Source organism: Artibeus jamaicensis, unplaced genomic scaffold (assembly GCF_021234435.1).
Source record: "Artibeus jamaicensis isolate MK-2021 breed Jamaican fruit bat unplaced genomic scaffold, CSHL_Jam_final contig_519, whole genome shotgun sequence".
NCBI classification, from domain to species: Eukaryota; Metazoa; Chordata; class Mammalia; order Chiroptera; family Phyllostomidae; genus Artibeus; species Artibeus jamaicensis.
The window spans coordinates 8,538,610-8,557,158 of NW_026521871.1; the positions used below are offsets into that span (position 1 = coordinate 8,538,610).

The 18,549-nt window shown below is 38.9% G+C and overlaps 1 protein-coding gene across 1 annotated transcript in view; it reads left to right on the forward strand.

The window, feature by feature from the left end:
• Positions 1-18,549, forward strand: part of DNAH12 (dynein axonemal heavy chain 12) — a 229,017-nt gene that overhangs the window by 111,223 nt on the left and 99,245 nt on the right. The window contains exons 36-37 of the mRNA XM_053669550.1: positions 4,732-4,851; positions 6,530-6,718. Of these exons, the coding sequence (XP_053525525.1) occupies positions 4,732-4,851; positions 6,530-6,718 (309 nt within the window). The remainder of the gene's footprint in view (positions 1-4,731; positions 4,852-6,529; positions 6,719-18,549) is intronic.

Consider the following 18,549-nt stretch of genomic DNA (forward strand, 5'->3'; position numbering starts at 1 on the left):
TAAGAATACCTAAATCTACTCTCTTAGCAAATTTCCAATACTGATACAGTATTGTATCAATATTATTACCTATAGTCATCATGCTGTACATTAGATCTCTACTTATTTATCCTACATAACTGCAACTTTATACCTTTACTCAGGGTCTCCCTATTTTCCCCATCTTTCTACCTCTGGTAACCAACAATTTACTCTCTGGTTGTATGTATTCAGCTTTTTGGTTCCACGTGTAAGTGAGATCATGCAGTTTATTCTTTTCTGTGTTTGGTTTATGTCACTTATTCTAATAGCTTCTTTAATACATGTTGTTGCAAATGGGAGGATCCCTTTTTAAGGTTGAATAATATTCTATTATAAAAATATAATTTCTTGATCCATTCATCCACCAACAGACTCTTAGTTTATTTCCATATCTTGGCTACTGTGACTAAAACTACAATGGACATAAAAATATAGATATCCCTTTGAGGTACTGATTTGACTTTCTTTGGTTATATCCCTGGAAGATGGATTGCCGAGTCATATGGCAGTTCTATTTTTAGTTTTAGTTTTTTGAGGCTCCTCCATACTGGTTTCCATAATGGCCGTACCAATTTATATTCCTACCAACAGTGCACAAATTTTTTATTTTCTCTATATTCTGACCAATACTTGCTATCTTTAATTATTTTTATAATAGCTACCATAACAGGTATGTCATATTGTATTGTGGTTTCGATTTGCATTTCAATGATGATTAGTGATGTTGAGTGCCTTTTTACCTGTTGGTCATATGTATATCTCCTTTGGAAAAAATATCTATTCAAGTCCTTCACCCATTTTTAAATTGTGTTGATAGGTACTTTTTGCTTTTGAATTGTATGAGTTTTGTTATATACTTTGGGTATTAACCCCTTACCAGATATATGGTTTGCAATATTTTCTCTCAATCCATATGTTGCCTTTCATTTTGTTGTTTCATTTGCTACTGTGCTTTTAGCTTGATGTAGCCCTGCTTCTTAATTTCTGCGTTTGTCTGATCTTTTGGTGTCATATTTTTAAAAATCATTTCTAAGATCAATATCATGGCACTTATTCACTGTTTTCTTCTAGGAGTTTTGTGATTTTCTTCTAGGAGAACACTATGGTCTTCTAGTAGTTTTAAGTCTTACATTTAAGTCATTAACCCATTTTGGGTTGATATTTGTGTGTGGTGTGAGATAAGGATCCAATATCATTCTTTTACAGGTAGATACACAATTTTACCAATGCCACATATTGAACAGATTATCTTTTCCCCATTGTGTGTTCTTGGTACCCTTCAGCAAAGATCGGTTGACTGTACATGTTTGGGTTTACCTCTGGGCTTTCTGTTCTCTTCCATTTGTTTTTATGTCAGTACCATACTATTTTGATTACTAAAGCTTTGTAATATAGTGGTTCCCCCTGTATCTATGTGGGGTATTTTCTAAGACCCTCAGTGGATGCCTGAATCCACAGATCATACTGAAGCCTATGTATAATTTTTTAAATACATTCATACCTTTTCACCTCAAGGAAGTACACTTTTAATCACTTCTCTATGGCATACCTAATTGCTAGCATCACTATAATGACCTCTCAGAGCCATTATTAAGTAAAATAAGTTTTACTTGAAGAGAAGTACTTTGATACCATAACAGTCAATCTGATAACCTATACAGTTATTAAGTGACTATCTGCAGGTAGCAAAGGTATGATTCAGTATGATTCACATCCTGGGCAGGACAAAGTAGGGTGGAACAAGATTTCATCATACTATTCATAATGATGCACAATTTAAAACTTGTAAGTTGTATATTTCTGGAATTTTTTATTTAATATTATGGACCATGTTTGACTGAAATATGAGACTGAAACCAGAGAATATGAAACTGTAGATAAGGGGATGTTGCTATAAGGTGAGGAATAAATTGCTTTTATCCTACTATAAAAATTAAAAAGGACTGCTTTAAGTAAGGAAAGGGAGGAAAAGAAAGAGACAGAGAGGAACACAGGTACAAAAATGGCCCTACTATAAAAATTAAAAAGGACTGCTTTAAGGAAAGGGAGGAAAAGAAAGAGACAGAGAGGAACACAGGTACAAAAATGGCAATGAATAATACCTATCAATAATAACCTTAAACGTAAATGGATTAAATGCTCCAATCAAAAGACATAGAATAGCCGAATGGATAAGAAAGCATGACCCACACATATGCTGCCTACAAGAGACCCACCTCAGGACAAAGACCATCACAGACTAAAAGTGAAAGGCTGGAAACAAATTTTCGAAGCAAATGGACAAGAAAAAAAAGCTGGGGTAACAATTCTCATATCAGACAAAATAGACTTAAAAAAAAAAAAGGCTGTAAAGAGAGACCCAGAAGGTCACTTCATAATACTCAAGGGAAGAATCCACCAAGAAGACATTAACATTGTAAATATATATGCACCCAACATAGGAGCACCCAAATATATAAAGAAAATCTTAGAGGACTTCAAGAAAGATATTGACAGCAACACAATTATAGTAGGGGATTTTAACACCTCACTGTCAAAAATGGACAGATCTTCCAAACAAAAATCAACAAAGATATTGTGGCATTAAACAACACCCTAGATGAAATGGACTTAACTGATATATATAGAGCCCATCATCCCAAAGAAGCAAAATACACATTCTTTTCAAATATACCTGGAACACTTTCAAAGATAGACCACATGATAGGACATAAAACGAGCCTCAACAAATTCAAGAAAATTGAAATCATAACAAGCATCTTCTCTGACCACAAGGGACTGAAAATGGAAACCAACCACAAAGGAAAAAACCCAAAGCAGCCAAAATCATGGAGCCTGAATGGTATGCTATTAAACAACAAATGGGTCAAGAATGAAATTAGGGAAAAAATAAAAATGTTTCTGGAAACAAATGAAAATGATCTCACAACAACCCAAAACTTATGGGACACAGCGAAGGCAGTCCTGAGAGGGAAGTTCGTAGCAATACAGGCCTACCTAAAGAAGATAGAAACATTTCAAACAAACAACCTAACCCTATGCCTGCAAGAACTTGAGGAACAACAATAAAGACAGCCCAGAGCAAGGAGAAGGAAGGAAATAACCCAGATCAGAGCAGAATTAAATTACATAGAGACTAAAAGCACAATTCTAAGCATCAGTGAATCCAGGATTTGGACACCCTGATCTAGTGTTGTTCAATGATACAGTATCCTTGTGGATTCTTTGTGTGGAAGATGTATCCATTGTTGACAATGGGGTGCTAAAATCTCTTATAATGACTGCATTGCTGTTTATCTGCTTCTTAAAGACCTCCATATTTTCTTTATGTATTTAGGTGCTTTTATGTTGGGTGCATATATGTTTATAAAAATTACATCCTCTTAATGGAAAACTTCCTTGATATGAGTAGATGCTTGGAGTGATTTCAATCTTCTTAAATTTACTGAGACTTATTTTCTGTCCTAACATGTGATCTATCCTAGAAAACGTTCCATGTGTTCTTGTGAAGTATATATATTCTGTTTTGGGGTGAAATGATGTTAAGATATCAATTAAATCCATTTGATCTAGTGTGTCATTTAATGCCACTGTGTTCTTATTGCTATTTTATCTGGAAGATCCATCCACTGAAGAAAATGGGGTGTTAAATCCCCTATTATGACTGTATTTCTGTCTCTCCCTTTATGCCCATCAAGATATGCTTTACATATTCAGGCGCTCCTATGATGGGTGTGTAAATGTTGGGGGAGGATCAGCTAAAGTCTCAGAGCTTCCAGAAATTTGCCTTAGTTGTTAAACTTAATCACTGAGATAACAAACTTAATCATCTCAGTGATAACAACCTCTAGCTGTACTCAAAAGCCCAGCTTAAGCTCCAGAGTGGGGCAGAGTAATTCCTGCAAGTGGTAGGGAGTGCAATTGCTTCCTCTCAGGCTGATGACATTTGGATAGGAGTCCTCTGCCTGAGAAAGGTGGCTTCTACAGTATGGGGAATGACTCGCCACAGGGATCCTGACAGCTGTTCCTTCAGATCTCTCCCCAGAGCCACCAACCACAGACTCTCCTCATGTACCTCTAGTCCACTGTGTCCTCCCTCTGCCAGAACCCAGGTTAAGTGGCTGCAAATAAAATTTTGTGTGTTGGTCCTTTTAGAGGCTCTCTGTGTCTCCAGCCATCTCTCCCTTGTGGACAGAAACCTTGCTGCTTTCTTTAGCTGTATGTTATTTGGGTTCCCTTCCTGGATCTGGTGCTGTAGGCTGGAAAGTCCAGCTTGGGGTTTAGAATCCACACTTCTTAGGGAACCCCCTTGCCTGAGATATCCCTCTGGAACTTTAACTGCCACCCATGGGAGCCCAGCCAGCCCTCTTGCACCTCCTCTGCAGTTTGTACCAGTCTTGTTGTGGTGATGTGGCTTTGTCTGTTTGTGATTATAAGGCTTCTCTCCAGCTAGTGTTCAGTTGGTTACTCGGGATGATTTTTTTCTAATTTATTTATTTGGTCCTGGGAGGAGGTTTGTGCAGCTTCTACTTATTCCCCCACCATCCTGGGACCTCAAGAGATTTTTTAAATCATGCATACAGTTTAAATTCTTTAAGTTTAAATGTTATAAAGAATTTATAAAACAATGTTTGGTTTTATCATTTTTAACATATTTATCTTCTTTTATTTTTCAAATAAGATGAAAGAAAATATATTTTTACTTTACAGGAATTGATTCCTACAAGTGATAGCAACTTGGTTGTGTCTCTCACTCGCCTCTTTGAAGTACTACTCTGTGATGTGGTAGAAAATGATCCTACAAGCAAGCACATTCGTATTTGGATTATGGTTGGTTTTTTTCTTAATGTGGTTTCTCATTACGGAATGAAATATGTATCTGACAAATGATGCTTGTACTGAGAAAGACATTGTAAGATGTAGATCTTTGGGGTTTTTGTTTGTTTGTTTGTTTGTTTTTTGGTGAGCACTGAAAGAACAGCCGAAGACATTAAAGTTTCCCTGACCTGGTATTTTGATGAAAAACAAAACAAAACAAAACACACTTTTTAAAAAAAAGTAAAATATATTGGAATGGACCAAATATACCCTGTTATTGATACAATATAATAATTTGTTTATTAATAAGGTGACAATGTAATCCCATGTGAACTTTATTAATCCAATATGGATTTTAGGTGAATTGATTTTGTCTTAATGTTAAGCCAGAATGTAGATTGCAAGAAACTGGCTACAAAAGATAAGGAGCAGGCATCCAATCAGGTAGGTAGAGTATTGCTGGCAGAATCCATAGAGCACATGAGTAGGGAGAAGTCAGTGGTCCAGGTTAGCTAATGTCTAGAGGTTAGAGATGGCCAGAGAACATGACTGTGAGGGTTCTGTCTGTAAACCTAAACTCCTAAAATCATTTAAATAGTTCAGAATCATTTTTGGACTAATATAGATTGATACCTGGTTGGATTTTTTTCTCTTAAAATATATTTGAACCTAAAAAAACAATTAAGCAAACAAGCAGAACAGAAACAGAATCATAGATATGGGGGTCATTTGGAGAGTTATCAGCTGGGAGGGGGAAAGGGCAAAAAGGAGGGAAAGGTGCAGGAATTAAGAAATAAAAGTTAGTAGGTACAAAATTGACAGGGGGATGTTAAGAACAGTGTAGGAAATAGAGTAACCAACCAACTTATATGCATGACCCATGGACATGTACTAAGGGGAGAGATTGCAGGAGGGAATGGGGGTACTGGATAGAGGGAGACAAAGAGGAAAAAATTGGTATAATAGCATAATCAATAAAATGTATTAAAAAATTAAAAATTATATTTGATGGATTTTAAAACTAGATAAGGAATGTGCCTTGAGTAAAATTCAAAAGGCGAAAGTAGATTTTCCATCCGTACCAGTTCCCCAGCCACTCTTAGGGCAATGACTATTACCAGTGCCTAGGCAGCCTTTTAGAGGTTTTTGATGAATACTCTTCTATATATATATATATATTTACACACGTTAGCATAGCGTACATACTTGTTTGCATCTTTTCTCACAATATATCATGGAAATTATTCTGTATCAGTTGAGTTACCTACTTCTTTATTAGCTGAATTTATTCCAGTATATGTAGCATAACCCAATTAAGCAGATCTGTATTGAAGAACATTTGGGTTCCTTCTGAACTTTTGCTATCACAAACAATGCTGCAGTGAATTTTCTTATACATATATCATTTTAACAGTTGGGAATATATTTCAGGATAAAGTTCCAAAAGAGAAATTGCTAGATTACTTGGCACGGACATTTTAAATTTAGACAGCTATTGTCAGAGAAAGACTCTTCATGTGATTTAGCTGTGCTCCAGTCAATTTTAATTATAGATCTGATCTTTTTTAAGTAGGATACCCAGACCATAATATGTTAAATTGCAAGTAATTTGTGAAAAACGTATTTTAATAGTTTAAATTAATTATTCTTTTCTTTCTTTCTTTTTTTTTTTTTTTTTTTTTACGAACAGGCTTGCTTTATATTTTCTTTGATTTGGTCCATTGGAGCAAGTTGTGATACAGATGGTCGTGTTGTTTTTGATTCTTTCCTACGATTAATCATATTGGGAAAAGATGAAAGCAACCCAGTGCCTCACTCTGTGGGTAAATGGGAATGCAACTTCGATGAAAAAGGCTTAGTCTATGATTACATGTATGAGGTATGATGTAAAATGATTGTTATGATAAGCTATAACCCACAAAGTATCAGATCAGCAAGCAAAACTCCTGAATTCCCATCCTAGAATTATTTTGCATCCTGTGGGTGGCATTGTAGTCCCTTCTGTTTAGTTTCTCCTTTTGTAATATGTAGGAAGATAGAAAAACTTGCTTTAAGAATAGTTTACAGTTTCATGCTTAAATTAAATCTATTTTCTGCACTTTAAAAAAGGAGTTACAAAAACATTATTTTAAACAGCAACATTTGAATAATCATTTTATTCATGCAAATTTTACTTAACAAACTCATAAGATCTGAGTGGAACCTAGGTACAATTTTATTTAAATTTCAAGATTTATAGATTATGAAACAAACCTGTAAAGGCAAATGGCTAGAAGAGTCAGCACTTGATCCAAGCACTCTTAACTTCCAGTGCAGAAATCTTTATTTGTTTCCAGATTCTGTTTGATTTCTTCCTTGATCTCATTGTTAACCCATTCATTATTTAAAAACATGTTATTCAATCTCCATGTAGTTGAATGTTTTTGAGTTTTTTCCTTAAGGTTGGTTTCTAGTTTCAAGTCATTGTGATCTGAGAGTATGCTCAATATGATTTCAATTTTCTTGAATTCATTAAGGCTTGTTTTCTGTCCTACCATGTGATCTATTATTGAAACTGATCCATATGTATTTGAAAATAATGTATATTCTGCTTCTTTGGTATGAAGTGTTCTGTAAATATCAATTAAGTCCATTTTATCTGAAGAATTTTTTTTTTCATTGCCAGAATTTCCTTGTTGATTCTTTGTTTGGCAGATCTATTCATTGTTGACAATAGGGTGTTAAAATCTCCTCCAATGACTGTATTACTGTCAAGCTCCTTCCCAAAGTCTTCCAAAATTTTTCTTAATATTTAGGAGCTCCTATGTTGGGTGCATATATGCTTCCAAGGGTTATATCCTCCTGAGGCACAACACCCTTAAGTATTATGTAGTGACCTTCTTTGTCCCTTGTTATGGCCTTTGTTTTGAAGTCTATTTTGTCTGATATGAATATTGTTACCCAGCTTTTTTTTCCTGTCCATTTGCTTGAAACGTTTTTTCAAACTTCCACTTTCAGTCTCTGTAGGTTTTTTGTTCTGAGTGGGTCTCTTGTAGGCAGCATATGTATGGGTCATGATTTCTTAACCATTCAGCTACTCTCTGTCCTTTGATTGGAGTATTGAATCCATTCACATTTAAGGTTATTATTGATAGGTACTTATTCATTGCCATTTTAATTCCTTCATACCTGTGTTCCTCTCTCTCATTCATTTTCTTCCTCTTCTTAAAGCAATCTCTTTAGCATCTCTTGCAGTGCTGGTTTAGTGGAGGTGTATTCTTTCAGCTTTCTTTTGTCTGGGAAACTCCTTATGTCACCTTATATTTTGAAAGCCTTGCTGGATAGAGTAGTCTTGGTTGCAGACCTTTCCTTTTCATTACTTGGAATATTTCTTTCCATTCCTTTCTGGCTTGTATTGTTTTCATTAAGAAGTCAGCTGCTAGCCTTACTGTGGCTCCCTTGTACGTTACTTCCTGTTTCTCCCTTGCTGCCTTTACAATTCACTGTCTTTAAATTTTGCCATTTTAATTATAATGTGTCTTGGAGTGGGCCTTTATTGGTTCATCTTAATTGGGACCCTCTATGCTTCCTGAACTTATGTAACTTTTTCCCTCACCAAGATAAGGACATTTTCTGTCATTATTTTTTCAAACAGGTTTTCTATCCCTTGCTACTTTTCTCCTTCTAGTATTCTTATGATATGAATGTTGTTACATTTCACGTTGTCCTGGAGCTCCCTTAAAGTATACTCTTTTTTTAGTCTTGTTCATTTTGCTGCTCTGAATTGTTTTTTTTCTACCTTGTCTTTCAGCTCATTGATTCAGTCTTGTGCTTCATCTACCTAGATTTTAATTCCCTTTAGTGTATTCTTTATTTCAGATATTGTATTCTTTTTTTAAAAAAATATTGTATTTATTTATTTTTAGAGAAAGGGGAAGGGAAGGAGAAAGGGAGAGAAACATCAATGTGTGGTCGCCTCTCATGTGTCCCCCACTGGGGACCTGGCCTGCAACCCAGGCATGTGCCCTGACTGGGAATTGAACCAGTGAACCTTTGCTTCAGAGGCCCATGCTCAATCCACTGAGCTACACCAACCAGGGCTCAGATATTGTATTCTCTATTTCCTCCTGGTTCTTATTCTTAGTTTCTATGGTCTTTTCCCTGCTAAGTTTCTTATTGTTCTCACCGAGTTGTGAGCATTCTTATATCCATTGTTTTGAATTCTGTGTCTGATAGATTATTTGCCTCAGTTTCATTTAGGCCTTTATGTGGAGATTCCTTTTTTCATTTTAGTTGGGAGTTGTTTCTTTGTCTCTTCATTTTAGGTGACTTTTTGTTTGTTTCTGTGTATCAGATTGCTTTATTTTGACTCCCTGTCTTCATGGGGTGGTCTTCTGTGGTAGGAGTTCTGTGGGACTCAGTGGTGCAGTCTTTTTGATCTTCTAGGATGGATGTTCTAGGGATGCCCTTTATTCAGTTTATGTAAAGTTCTCTTATTTTATTTGGGCTTTGAATACTCATGAATCATTCATTAGTGGGTTCTCCCCTCTGGCTGGCTGACTGAGAGTCACAACCCCCACCATGTCTTGTATGTTGTTGTACAGGTGCTGGCAGAACAAAGCAAAACCACCCAGAAAACCAAACCCACACCAGCAAAAACATCTCCCCTACTACATCAGCACTATTGACAGCAAATGGGCAAAGATTAATAGAGGTGGAAAAAAATTAAGAATATTATAAGGTAGGAAGAAAGAATATGAGATGACTAAAAGAAGGAAAAATGATTTTGAGAGGGATGAGGGAGGGAACATAATAAGACTAGGGAATACAAAAAAGGAGAATAAAGGGAGAAAATAAATTTCAAAACATAAGTAAAAAAGGAAAGGAGATGGGGAAATGGACTAAGAAAAGGGAAGAGTATAACATAATGTTTTGAAATAAAATTTAAAAAACATAGCAAATCAACAGGAACAAACTTGAAAAAATACCACAACACGGTCAGTAAGAACCACAGATGAGCAAAGATTAATAAAAGTAGGAAGAGAATAAGAGTATTATAAGAAAGAGAAAAGATAATATGATATATCTACTGTAAAGAATAATGATTTGGGGAAGAGAGAGGAAAGAGAAATAATAAGAGTAAGGAATAGAATCCTGGCTAAGAAAGATGAAAAATATAATTCAAATAAGCACAAGCAGGACAAAAGCAAAATGAAGTAAGACAGAGGGAGAGTAATCTATGAGATCCGAAATAAAAAACTAGTGAAGAAATAGGAATAACATTGAAGAAAAACATCAATAACTACAATATCCATGGCAAACAAACAACAATTAATAAAGGTAGAAAGAAAATAAGACTATTCTAAGAAAGGGGAAAAGAACGAGCAGACTAAAAAAAAAAAGCGATTTTCAGAGGATAGATGGAGGAGAAATAGTAAAAATAAGAAATATGAACAAGGCATAGAAAGGGGGAAAATAAAACTTAAAACAAAAATAAGAAAGGGCAGGAAGAAAGTGAAATGGAGTAAGACAAGGGGAAGTTACAATGTGAGATTTGAAATAAAAATACAAAAATCTAACTAAAAAGACAACAAATTAGTGAATTAGTTGGAATACAACTGAAGAAAAGGAAGAAATGTTAAAAGGCTATGTGAGAGAAAAAATACAAATTCTGAAGAAGAACCAGGTGGAATTCACGTTAGCAGGGTTTGGTGTTTGCCTTCTGTCTTCTGGATCCAGCTCTGGCTGGCTTTTTTTTTTTCTTTAACATTTGGCATTTTAATTATGAAGTATCTTGGGCTTCTTTGGGTTCATTATGTTTGTGACTCCCTGTGCTTCCTGGACTTGTGTGTCGTTTCCTTCATCAGGTTGGGGAAATTTGGTGTCATTGTTTTTTCAAATAGTTTTCAGTCCCTTACTCTTTCTCTTATCATTCTGATACCCCTATAAGACGATCTTGGTACATTTGGTATTCCAGAGGTCCTTTAAACTATCCTCATTTTTAAAATTCTTTTTCCTTTTTGCTGTTGCAATTGGCTGTTTTGTTTTGTTTTGTTTTTTAGGTACCTAGTCTTCCAAACCACTGATTCAGTCCTCTGCTTCATCTAATCTACTATTGATTTCCTGTAGTGTATTTTTTTTAATTTAAATTATTATATTGTTGTGCAATTACAGTTGTCTGTATTTTCTCCCCACCCTCCCTTTTGGTTTTGGTCCTTGTGTCCTTTATAGTAGTTCCTGAAAACCCTTCCTCCCACTGTTCCCTCCTTCTTCCCTTCTGGCTATTGTTAGATTGTTCTTTTTTTTTAATTAAAATTTGCCCTTTATTTATTTATTTTTCACTTTTTTTTATTGATTATGTCATTACAGTTGTTCTATTTCCCCCTTCATTCCCCTCCACCCTACCCCCTTGTCCCCACCATTACCCCCACTTTAGTTTATGACCATGTGTCTCAAGTTCTTTAGATTCTATATTTCCCATACTATTCTTGCCCCCCCATCAATTTTCTATCTACTGTCTATGCTACTTATTTTCTGTACCTTCTCTCCCCTTCGCCTCCTCCCCTATTGCTAACCCTCCTTGAGATCTTCATTTCTATGTTTCCACTCCTGATCTAGCTGTCCTTTTAGTTTGCTTTTGTTTTAGGTGTGGTTGTTAATAACTGTGAGTTTGCTGTCCTTTCACTGTTCATGTTTTTTTTAACTTCTTTTTCTTAGATGAGTCCCTTTAACATTTCATATAATAAGGGCTTGGTGATGATGAACTCCTTGAATTTGATCTTATCTGAGAAGCACTTTATCTGTCCTTCCATTCTAAATGAAAGTTTTGCTGGATAGAGCAATCTTGGTTGTAGGTCTTTGGATTTCATTCTTGGAATACCTCTTTCCAACCCCTTCTTGCCTGTAAGGTCTCTCTTGAGAAATCAGCTGACAGTCTGATGGGGACTCCTTTGTAGGTGACTGTCCCCTTAGCTCTTGCTGCTTCTAGGATTCTCTCCTTCATTTTAATCTTGGCTAATGTAATTATGATGCGCCTTGGTGTGTTTCTTCATGGGTCCAAGTTCTTTGGGACTCTGTGAGCTTCCTGGATTTCCTGGAAGTCTATTTCCTTTGCCAGATTGGGGAAATTCTCCTTTATTATTTGTTGAAAGAAGTTTTCCACTGGTGGCTGTTCCTTTCCCCCTTCTGGTACCCTTATAATTCGGATGTTGGAGCATTTAAAGATGTCCTGGAGGATCCTAAGACTCTTCTCATTTTTTTGAATTCTTGCTGCTTCACTCTTTTCTGTTTGGCCATTATTTGCTTTCTTCTGGTCCACTCCATTGATTTGAGTCCCAGTTTCCTTTCCATTACTGTTGGTTTCCTGTGCATTGCCATTTGTTTCAATTAGTTTCTCCTTCATATGTTTGTCTAATTTGTGGCTATAATCAACCAGTTCTGTGAGGATCCTGATGACCAGTGTTTTAAACTGTGCGTCTGAGAGTTTTGCTATTTCTTCATTGCTTAAATTTATAGGCTCTGGGGCTTTGAGATCTTCTTGAGCCATTTTTGGTCTGTTCTCACCCGTTAAGTATGAGTAGCGGAGCCTTGGACTCTCAGGTCGCTGGGTTGTGACAGTATATGTGGGGGCGTGGTCAGAGCGGGGAAATGGTGACCCCCCCCTACTGTTTCTCGCCGCTGGGTGAGGAGCAGAGCCTTAGGTGGTTCACCAGGGTGGGGCCACTCAGGTCGCTGGGTTATGACGCTGTATGTGGAGGCGGGGTCAGAGCGGGGAAATGGCGGCGCCCTCTGCTGCCACTTGCCGTGGGGCCTGCTCAGTCCTGTAGTCTCACCACCCACTCCCTCGCTTGTCTATCTGAGCACAAAAGCGCGACCACAGTCAACCCGCAGCCCTGCTCCCTCACTGTTTCCCAGTGGTCGCTCTCTGGGTTGCTCACTAGGTCCAACACTGCGCCTGGGTTCCATGTGCCCGAGTCCATCTGACCGAGTTTTTCTGTGCAACCCCGCTCCGACAGCTGCTGGTTTCGCCCCTCTTACAGGTCAGGCTGAAGAATTTGTTGTTATCAGACTTCCAAAAAGTTCAATTTTCTGTGTTCTGGCTGTGTTTTCTGTTGCTAATATTTAGTTGTCTCTAAACTTGGTTGTGAGAGAAAGCATGGTTTCTCCACCTATGCCTCCATCTTGGCGGAAGTCTCTGTTAGATTGTTCTTAATTTCAATTACTCTGGTTATATTTTGTTTGCTTTTTTTTCTTGTTGATTATTTTCCAGTTAAAGGTGAGATCATATAGTATTTGTCCCTCACTGCCTGGCTTATTTCACTTAGCATAATGCTCTCCAGTTCCACCCATGCTGTTGCAAAAGGTATAAGCTCCTTTCTCTCTGCTGAGTAGAATTCCATTGTGTAAATGTACCATAATTTTTTTTTATCCACTCCTTTGCTGATGGGCACTTAGGTTGCTTCCAGCACTTGGCTATTGTAAATTTTGCTGCTACGAACATTGGGGTGTGTGGGTTCTTTTGGATCGGTGTTTCAGGGCCCTTAGGGTGTAATCCTAGCAGCAGAATTGCTGGGTCAAAAGGCAGTTCCATTTTTAGTTCTCTGAGGAAATTCCATACTGTTTCCCACAGTGGCTGAAACAGTCTGCATTCCCACCAATAGTTCACTAGGGTTCCCTTTTCTCCACATCCTCTCCAACCCTTGTTTGTTGATTTGTTTATGTTGGCCATTCTCAATGGTGTGAGGTGGTATCTCATTGTGTGTTTAATTTTCATCTCTCTGATGCCTGTGATGCTGAGCATCTTTTCATGTGTCTCTGGGCCCTCTGAATGTCCTCCTTGGAGAAGTGTCTGCTAAAGTCTTTTGCCCATTTTTTAATTGGGATTTTTGTCTTCCTGCCCTCTAATGTATTCTTCATTTCACTAAATGTATTTTAACTGCTTCATTTTAACTGCCCCTTTTTCTGTTGTTTTTTTAATCTCCATTTTTATGCTTCCCATCTCTTTGTTGGAGTTCTCACTGAGTTCATCTATTCTACCCTTAAATTCATTGAGCATTTCTTATTTTTTTTTTATCGAGTGTTCTTATAAAGTGTTTTGAACTCTGTATTTGGTAGATTGTTTGTCTCTATTTTGTTTGGACTTTTCCTCAAGTTTTGTCCCGTTCTTTCATATGTGACATGTATTTGCCTCCTCATTTTGGTGGACTTCTTGTGTTTGTTTCTAAGTACAGTGAAACCTTGGTTCTTGAACATAATTCAATCTGGAAGGCTGCTCAAAAAGCAATTTTTTAAAAAACCAAATCATACTAATCTTTCTAATGCATTCTCTCCTTTGTTTATCAACTAAGAGATAAGATTGTTTATACAGGCATTATAACATGATGCAGCCAGAGCCCCTCAAGTGAAAGATTTATAATGGCATACAGAACTCAGGTGTCCAGGAAATATAAAAATATAGGATATCCCCACCCCTACAAGTCTGGACTGGGGGGATGGGACACATGGAACAGGCCCATTAAGAGTTAGTTTGCTTATCAACAGTTGGCCAGCTTCATACCTGATATGCAAAAATGTTTATTTTGCATAGCTATAACTGCTGGCTAGCTTCATAGATAACTTTTAAGTAGCTGTAGCCATACTTTGAGCCAGGGAGATGGGAGTGACTTTAACCCATGTTGTAACTGGGAGGCAACTCCCCTTTACAGCACTAGTGTGAGAGCTTGGAGATGGTTTGCTCCATGCCACAGGGCCACACCTGCCTGGACTAACCATGGCAGCCAAGAAATGCTGGAAATATATGGGAGTGCTGGCAGGTATAGTCATGTGTGGGAGGAATCAGAACTGGGGTTGCAGAGGAAGATTCCTGCAGGGATTTAAACCCAGGTGCCGCAGCTGTGTGGGGGCTAACCACAAAGTTTTGGGGCAGCCTTTACCATGCAGCTTAGGAAGCATGAAAGCAAGATGTAGCAACCATGCAGAGCCCTCTCTTAGCAGTTTGTTAGAATGCAGGAGAGACATTGTGGGACAGAAAGGAGTGAAAGAACTCTTGCTGGTGGTCCATGAGAAGGTACCATGTGGGTTTGGATTAAGAATGGGAGATCCTGGCTATACAGAGGATGGTGCTGGGAACCACAGGAGGCCTGCCAGCCAAGTACAGACCACTGAGAGGAATCAGATGCTAACTGAGTCATGGACTTCTGTTTTTTTTTTCCTGAGATATGGTACCCCTGAGTGGCCTTACTGGGCAAAAGGAGGAAGAAAGGACTGTGTGTTTGTGGGCATTTTAAGGAACTTTGACTATTTAATGGTGACATTCTGCCATTACTCTAAATCTGTATAACTTTTTAAAAATATATTTTATTAATGATGCCATTACAGTTGTTCTATTTCCCCCCTTTATTCCCCTCTACCCTGCACACGCCCTCCCCCACCATTCCCCCCTTTAGTTTATGACCACGTGTCTCAAGTTCTTTAGATTCTATATTTCCCATACTATTCTTGCCCCCCCATCTATTTTCTATCTACTGTCTATGCTACTTATTTTCTGTATCTTCTCCCCCCTTTTCCTCCTCCCACTCCCCTGTTGCTAACCCTCCTTGAGATCTTCATTTCTATGTTTCCACTCCTGATCTAGCTGTCCTTTTAGTTTGCTTTTGTTTTAGGTGTGGTTGTTAATAACTGTGAGTTTGCTGTCCTTTCACTGTTCATGTTTTTTAAACTTCTTTTTCTTAGATAAGTCCCTTTAACATTTCATATAATAAGGGCTTGGTGATGATGAACTCCTTGAATTTGATCTTATCTGAGAAGCACTTTATCTGTCCTTCCATTCTAAATGAAAGCTTTGCTCAACAGAGTAATCCTGGATGTAGATCCTTGCCTTTCATGACTTGGAATACTTCTTTCCAGCCCCTTCTTGCCTGTAAGTCTCTTTTGAGAAATCAGCTGAGACATTCTGATGGGAACTTCTTTGTAGGTGACTGTCCCCTTATCTCTTGCTGCTTCTAGGATTCTCTCCTTCATTTTAATCTTGGCTAATGTAATTATGATGTGCCTTGGTGTGTTCCTTCTTGGGTCCACCTTCTTTGGGACTCTCTGAGCTTCCTGGATTTCCTGGAAGTCTATTTCCTTTGCCAGATTGGGGAAATTCTCCTTTATTATTTGTTCAAAGAAGTTTTCTACTGGTGGCTGTTCCTCTTCCCCTTCTGGTACCCTAATCATTCGAATGTTGGAATGTTTAAAGATGTCCTGAAGGTTCCTAAGCCTCTCCTCATTTTTTTGAATTCTTGTTTCTTCATCCTTTTCTGTTCAGTCATTTTTTTTCTCCTTCTGGTCCACTCCATTGATTTGAGTCCCAGTTTCCTTTCCATTACTATTGGTTTTCTGTGTATTTCCCTTCATTTCAACTAGTTTAGCCTTCATATGTTCCTCTAATTTGTGACTAAAATCAACCAGTTCTATGAGCATCCTGATCACCAGTGTTTTGAACTGTGCATCTGAAAGTTTGGGTATTTCTTCATTGCTTAGATTTACTGGCTCTGGGGCTCTGAGTTGTTCTTGAGCCATGTTTTGCTCTGTTCGTGCCTGTTAGGTATGAGGAGCGGAGCCTTGGTTGTTCACCAGGGCAGGGCCACCGAGGTTGCTGGGTTGTGACGTATATGTGGGGGCAGGGTCAGAGAGGGACCATGGTGGTTCTCTCTGCTGCTTTCTGCCTCTGGGGCCTGCGCGGTCTGTCTCCGTCTCACTCCTCGCTCCTTTTCCAGTTATCTGCGTGCGAATGTGTGACTGCAGTCAGCCTTCAGTGGGTCCGCCCACTTCTCCACACCTGGGATCCGCCCATGGCTGCTGGCGCACCTGTGTCGTGTGCTTGGGTCAGTCCAGTGGATCTTTCCTGCCAGACCCCATTCTGCTGCTGGCTCTGCCCCTCTTACTGGTTTGGCTGAAGGGCTTGTTGTTGTCAGACTTCTGAGTACTTCAAATTTTCTGTGGTTTGGCTGCGTTTTTGTTGCTAAAACTCTGTTGTTTTTAAACTTGGCTGTGCGAGAAGGTGCAGTGCTTCCATGTACGCCTCCATCTTGGTGGAAGTCTCTAAATCTGTATAACTTTTGAATAAATAGTTCCTTTCCTTTTCACCACACTCTGGCATTGAGAGCCATACTTTCCTGGTGGTGGACAAAGAATCTGCTGTGACCGAGGGACCCCATAACCTGCAGTTCCTTCTGGTAACAGTATCAACATGAAATGTTCGTCAGGCCAAGAACTGAAGTTTTGTTTGACAACCCAAACATTTTTCGCGTGAGTAACTTGGTCAAGAACCAAATTATTTGCAATGGGAGACATTTGAGAAGTGAAGTTTGACTGTGTTGGGTAGATCTGCTAATTCTCCTGGTCTTGGTGGAGTGGTTTCATGTTGTGAGTTCTATGGGGCCCAGTGATAGTCTTCTTAGTCACCTGAGCTGGGTGCTCCAGAGATATGCCTTGTGTGGGTTGTGTGTGTCATTCCGCAATAGTTGAGGCTTAATTGCTATTAAAGCATCAGGGGGAGAGTTTGACCCTCAGACTGACTGGCTGCAAGAAATGATAGTGATGAGCTGATTAGGGGTGGACCCCAAGGAGCAGGATTCACTTTAGCAGGACTCTGGTCCCTGGCAAGCCTACCCTTTGGATATGTTGTTTGTGGAATTAATTGGATAGTGCTCTGGTGTTGTCTGAAGCCAGCCATTGAGTGTGTTGGTTTTGAGCCATCTTGGGAGAGGCTCTGCTTCAGGCCAGGGTGTGCTATTGCCTGTGTCTAGCCCAGGGCTACTTGGGAGGAGCTACAAAGTGATCTGCAAATGGTTGCCACCTGTGCTGGGCTGAGAGGGTCAGCTGAAAACTGAGGCCAGCTGCCATTAATGCTAGCCTTGGGGCCACTTAGCAAGTGGTAAGGGGCAAGTTGAGACAAGTCACTGCTTGTATGTGTTTATGAACCTTTGAGAGATTTTAGGAAAGTCCACGGCACCAGTTGACTCTGGCTGCTTGTGAAGAACAGCTGCTGAAAGAGATCTGGGCCTGTGAATGAGTTGAGTGAGGCAGGTTTTTAGGGAATCCCCAGGATGGAGCAAATAGTGTCAGTCAATTTGATGGAGACTCAGATGTGGAGCCCTCCTTTGCCTGCAGGCTGGGTGGGGGGAGGGCTCAACAGGGAAACAGTTTCGTCTGCCAACACTTCTATCCAGGACAGAGCTGCCCTTCCATCCCTGGCTCTGAAACCAGACAATTCAGTTCTTCCCTGTGTGTTCCTTGCCCTTTTTGAGCTGCTTTCAAATGCTTGTGAATAGATCTGTGTCCAGGCCCTATAAGCCGATACCTGTGTCTCCATCAGCCCTCTGTCTCACCTCGACAGAATCCCCACTGATTTTCATTGCCAGATGTTGTGAGGACTCCCTTCCCTGGCATTGGTAGTCCAGGTGGGGAGTCTGGTGTGGAGTGGGTCCCCTTTCTCCTCAGGGGGGACTTCTGCAGTTAAGATACCCCTCCTGATTATGAATCACCACATGTGGATGTGGGAGCAGCTCATATCATGTCTCTCTGTGGCTTCTTTGTATCTTTAGTTATAAAAATACTGTTCAGTTAATAGTCTTCAGGTGGTTCTCAAGAGTGGTTATTCTATAGTTTTAATTTTGATGCAGCAGTAAGAGGAGGTAAGCACAACTATAGTTTTTCTTAACTTTGTAAAATTTTTTACTCTATAAT